At 47.3% G+C, this 6000-nt stretch overlaps 1 protein-coding gene across 1 annotated transcript in view; it reads left to right on the top strand.

The window, feature by feature from the left end:
- Nucleotides 1-790: 790 nt before the first annotated feature.
- The window catches only part of GSR (glutathione-disulfide reductase), a 47482-nt gene continuing 42272 nt past the window's right edge, over nucleotides 791-6000 (top strand). The window contains exon 1 of the mRNA XM_063077030.1: nucleotides 791-1096. Within this exon, the coding sequence (XP_062933100.1) occupies nucleotides 791-1096 (306 nt within the window). The remainder of the gene's footprint in view (nucleotides 1097-6000) is intronic.

Raw genomic sequence — 6000 nt, 5'->3', positions numbered from 1 at the left:
CTTTGCCTATGGGACTCTCAGCCTTGTGTTCCGATGACCTGTTTACTGTCCTTGTGGCCGACGGGCATGTGGTAGTCCCAGATCTTAACAAAACAAAACAAACAAACCCCAATCTCTGCAGCTCGGGAGGACAATGTTTGTGTGTCTCTATCGCTACCCTATCTTTACGCTTCCTCTGTGATCACAGAAATGGTCACTTCGATTCAGCCCATAGTTCCAAAGTTTCTCAAACTAAATGTGCTTAAGAATCACCTAGGGGATTGGGAGGGAGGGGGAAAAAAAGAATCAACTGAAGGCGGGAGCGCGGTTTAAAATGTGTATTCCCAGCTTCTGGGCCCCGGAGAATCGGGTTAGGGCCAGAGAATCAGCACTGCAGGTGGTCTAGGGAACACACCTGAGGAACAAGAGCTCGCAAAGTAACACAGGGCAGCGTTCCCGTCCGCAAGCAACGGGCGCCAGCGGCCACGCCCGAGGCGACAGCTTGGGGAGCTACCGGGAAGGCGTCCGTCCGTCCTTCCCGCCCGCGGCCGCCCCGCCCTCTCCGCCCGCTCCCCTGCGGCGGCCTCTGCTTAGTCACGGTGAGGCTGCGCCCGCCCCTCGTCCCGCCCCCCCCCTCGTCCCGCCCCCTCCCGTGCGGCGGCCTCTGCTTAGTCACCGTGAGGCTGCGCTGGCCCCTCGCCCCGCCCCGCCCCCTCGCCCATCCCCGCCCCGCCCCCTCCCTTGTGGCGGCCGCTGCTTAGTCACCGTGAGGCCGCGCCCGCCCGTCCCGCCCCGCCCCCCACGCGCGCGCATGGCCCTGCTGCCCCGGGCCCTGATCGCGAGCGCGGGCGCGGGGCCGAGCTGGCGGCGGCTGTCGCGCGCCTCCCCCGGTCTCCCGCTGCCCGCGCCCGGGCCCGCCGGCGCCCCGCGCGCCCTCTCCCGCGCCATGGCCTGCAGGCTGGAGCCGCAGCCGCCGCGCCCGCTGCCCGCCGCCGCGGCCTCCTACGACTACTTGGTGATCGGGGGCGGCTCCGGAGGGCTGGCCAGCGCGCGCCGGGCAGCCGAGCTCGGCGCCAGGGCCGCCGTGGTGGAGAGCCACAAGCTGGGCGGCACTTGCGTGAGTACCGGGTCCGGCAGCCCCGACGGCTCACGGCCGCTGCCCTCTGAAGCGCTCCCGCCCGTCTCGGCGGGCGGCCCCCGGCCCCGCGGGGTCCCCTTCCCCACCCCGCGTCTGAGGCCAGGACCTCACCTGGTGCAGGTGAGACAAGCGCAGGGGTCTTGTCTGCGGCCCCCGGAGCTGCGCCGCGTCTGTCAGCGAAGGCCCTGGCTTGCTCCGTCTAACAGCTCTGCAGCCTGACTCCTCCAGAGGGGAGAGCGCTGCACCCGCAAACCTGCAGCTGGGGAGACGTCAGGCGGCCTGTGTGTAGGCGCGAGGGTGGGGGCGCGATGCATTCACGAAGAATGGAGATCCTGGAGATCTCCCTGCCATTTCAAGGGCAGAAGGATTGGCAGCAGTTGCTCCCATCCATCGCTGCGCTTTCGAAACCCCGAAGGAGTTAAAAATGCCGCTCCTGGGTTCAGCTGCCCGGGCTTCTGACTCAGTTGGTCCGAGGTGCAGCCTGGGCTTTGGGATTCCAGCAGCTCCGCAGGTGATCTGAATTGCAGCCAAGGTTGAGAACCACGGGCTATCTCGATAGAAGGTTTACTATTAGGTGATTCTCAGACCTTTTGCTTTTTTAGGGTTGTCTTGTTTTTGAGTGGATTTCAAAGCTACCAAAAAATGGGGCTGTGAATCCTGGTATTGAAAACTATTCATAATTTTTAAAAATAAGCTTTGTTACTAAGTTATTGGAGTGGCCTTTTCTATCACAAGATTTGGGTGAGGCACTTGCTGTTGATTATTAAAATGCTGTATCCAAGAGTAAGCTGGGTTTGGGGACGGGTTCTCTAAATTCCTTTGGAGACTGCTGTCTAAATTATACCGAGTTGAGAACTCCTTAAGGGCAGGGATGAGTTCCTATATTTGAGTATCTCTTATCATCTTAATAAAATGCCTTGGTCAATAACCGTTTGTGGAATGAATGAAACCAAGAATGGACAGCTATGAAAAAGGCCGATTGTATTGTTCAGTGCTCTTTTTTCAAATTCAAAATGTACGTGGGGATGAGGAGAAAGGAAAAATCCCTGTTAATTAACAACTTGAACTTTGCCACCTAGTCCAGTCAGACTACATTAGAAGTCTCTGCACAAGGCAGACTGAGGGTGCCACTCTGAGGTCCCCGGGGCTGCTGGTGAGAGTATTTGATGACTTCTCACCTCTATACCTCTCTGTACTTTTTTCTCTGTTTTCCTCTTTTCCCGTTTATGTCATAATTAGTTTGTGGCATCCACCGTCCTTGCCTGGTTCCCACTAGTATTAGTCAAGGAGGGACTGACCCGCTTTTAGGTTCCTGTTACGAATGTGAGTACACCGAGAGAAACTTCTGAGAACAAGGAGAGGGCAGCCCAGGACAGTCAGCCAATTACTGCTGCCTTATGGAGTGCCTGGCTTTGCTTATCTCATTCTGCAGCAAAACTTTTATTTTCATCTAAGCATTGATATCTTTGGGAAATCCTGTATTTAACATTTTAATGACATTCCATTAGGGCCCTTCTCAAACTGGTTTTTGGTTTTAAATTACAAGGAAGGGTGTAGGTATGCACTGAATATTGGAGAAGATATAACCAATTATATCTGGGTTTATATGAGACATAGGTTTATATTTGTTCAAGGATTCCAGATATGTGGGCTACCCACGGTTGCAGTAGTAAACGTGTGCAGTGATTTCCAAGCAGGTATAGGGAAAATTGAGGCTTTGTGGAATGTATCATTCCATTTGTTCATGTATTCATTTCTTGTATTCTAAGAGCTAAGTGCTTAGATTGGGGCAGGTAGAGAGAAAAGGGTAGGTATAAACATTTGTAAGACGAAAGTCCCTTCCCTCAAGGAATGTACAGTATGTTGGGGAGACAAAATGTAGACAACCCCAAAGTGGAGTGGTCTGTGTTGACTGCTGCAAGTAATAACACATCATAGTAGTTCAGAGAAGAGTTGGAATTATCACTTCTGCTTGGGCACCATGGGAAGATTTCATGAAGGAGACAGTATCTTTCTGAACCTCAAAAGATGAACACCACTCTTAGGGAGAATGGTCAGGGCAAAGGCATAGAAGCAGGTTATGTTGTATAATTGAATTTGGAGCAAAAGGTGTCTCTTTAGTAGAACTAAGATGGGAAGCTGATGGGTTGGTTTTGGTTTTTAAAAATGGAGATTCTGGAAGCACAGTGAACTGTTGAAGGTTTTTGAGCAGGGTAATGACACAAATAAAAGGGGTTTTGTGTTAAGCAATACTGTTGGAGATGTCCCTTGGGGAAGCCAAATAGAAGTTTTTGTAAGATTGACTCGCAAAGTAGTTTGAAATAAAATACATTAATTCTAAAGCTTGGTAAAGTTTTTAAGTTGCCAGGGATGAACTCATACAGAAGGTTCAAATAAGGGTCTTCTTCTAGCAGTGTTTATTTACAGGTAGTGGATTGTTTTATTTTTGTTCGTTCATTTATTTATTGAACTGTTAACAGAGTTTATGGGAGCCACTGTTTTGAGCCAGTGTATTAGTTCATTTTCTGTTGCTGATAAAAGAATACCTGAAACTGGATGATTTATAAAGAAACAAAATTTATTTCTTGGAGTTTTGGAGGCTGGGAAGTTCCAGGTCCAGAGAACACATCTGGTTAGGGCTTCTTTTTGGTGGTGACTCTCTATAGCAATGCAGGGTCCCATGGAGACCAGGGTATTACACGGTGAGAATGGCAAGAGCTAGAGAGCTAACCTTCTCCATTATTCTCATAAAGCTATCAGAACCACACCCATGACCACCATTAAACCATCAACCCATTACTCCATGAATGGATTGATACATTCACAAGGGCACCATCCTCGTGATCCAATCACCTCTGAAAGGTGCCACCTTTCACCACCATTTGGGGGTTAAGTTCCAACATGAGCTCGGGGGGACATTTAAATCACAGCAGCTAGCCTCCCACCCTAGGCCCCAGCAGACCCAGAGGTGTTCTTTAAAAACTCCATTTGTATTCTGGTGCATGAGCCAGACACAATGCTAGGGGCCTTGTGCAACACAGGGACTGTGTGAAGACTTCTACCCAGTGGAAGCATTAGAAGGAATCCAGTGAACCCTGAATAATTCTGAGGCTCAGACGACAATGAGTTTGGTCCTGGATTTGTTACATTTTTCTAATTTCATAATTTTGTGCTTTTGACGTAACCGGCCTAGAACACCTTCCAAGAGTGTTTATATGGTATGACTACTTGACTTGATTTTCTGACTCCACCTCTGTCTTCCTTTTCCAGGATGCTTTGTCTTCCTTCCTGTGATATGATGGAGACATGTATTTTCAAGATGAGTGACATGTGTTATTGCTATGGGCTGAATGTGTCCCCCCAAAATTCATATATTGAATTCCTAACCCCCAATGCAATGTATTTGGAGGTGGGGCCTTTGGGAAGTAATCAGGTTTAGATGAGGTCATGAGAGTGTGGCGCCTTGGAAGAGAGATCAGAGCTTGCTCTCTCTGTCATGTGACACAATGAGAAGGAAGAGAAGGTATTTGTCTGCAAGCCAGGAAGAGGGCCCTCACCAGGAATCCAGTCTGCGGGCACTTTGATCTTGGACTTTCCAGAAGTATGAGAAAGAAATGTCTGTTGTTTAAGCCACTTGAGTTAAGACGGTGCACCTGAGAGTTCACTTTTCTTTGATAGAATTTATCACTTTGAGACATTTGAAAGAAAAGAGGGGTAAGAAGCTCAGGTATGAGATGATCTTGCTTCATAATTGAAAGCAGCAGCAGGCTCCTGAACTTCTACAGGTTGAGCATTCCTAATTCCAAAATCTGAAATTCTCCCAAATCTGAAGTGCTGCCATGACTCCCCAAGTGGAAAATTCCACACCTGACTTCATGTGTTTTGTGTACAAAGTTATTATAAATATCACATAAATTACCTTCAGGCCATGTGCTTAAGGTATATATGAAACATAAGTGAAATTTGTGTTTAGACTTGGGTCTTATCCCTAAGATCTCTGATTATGTATGTGAAGATATTGCAAAATCTGAAAAAAATCCAAAATTGGAAACACTTCTGGTCCCAAGCATTTTGGACAAGGGATACTCAACCTGAATTAAACTTGTTAGATAAACTACAGAAAGAACATGTGTAGATCTAGCATACTGGGTTAGATGTTAAAAATGGGAAACAGAAAGAAATCATCTATTTTTCCCCAGAATTCCATTAAAAGTGAATAATCCCTTGCTGCTCACTGAGATTAAGTCATTTCTGATGGTAGAAAAGATATGAGTTGATAAACAATTTCAGCAAAGTTGCAAGATACAAAATCAACATGCAAAAATCAGTGGCACTTTTATACTCCAGTAATGAACTAGCAGAAAAAGAAATCAAGAAAACTAGCCCATTTACAATAGTCACCAGAAAAATAAAACACCTAAGAAAAAAGTTAACCAAGGAAAAAATCCCTACAACAAGAACTACAAATCCCTGAGAGAAATTAAAGAGGACACAAGAAGATGGAAAGATATTCCTGCTCTTGATTGGAAGAATTAACATTGTGAAAATGTCCATACTATCCAAAGCCATCTACAGATTCAATGCAATCTCCATCAAAATACCAATTATATTTTTCACAGAAATGGAAAAAACAATCCTAACATTCAGATGTAACAACAAAAGACCCCAAATAAAGTGATCTTGAGCAAAAAAATAGAGCTGGAGGCATAACTATCTCACTTCAAATTATACTACAAAGCTATAGTACCCAAAACAGCATGGTACTGGCATGAAAAGAGACACACAGACCAATGGAACAGAATAGAGAACCCAGAGATCAGCCCATATACCTACAGCTATCTGGTCTTCAACCAAGGCATCAAGAACAAACACTGGGGAAAAGA

Source organism: Cynocephalus volans, chromosome 13 (assembly GCF_027409185.1).
Source record: "Cynocephalus volans isolate mCynVol1 chromosome 13, mCynVol1.pri, whole genome shotgun sequence".
NCBI lineage: Eukaryota > Metazoa > Chordata > Mammalia > Dermoptera > Cynocephalidae > Cynocephalus > Cynocephalus volans.
This window is presented reverse-complemented; position numbering and strand designations above follow the sequence as displayed.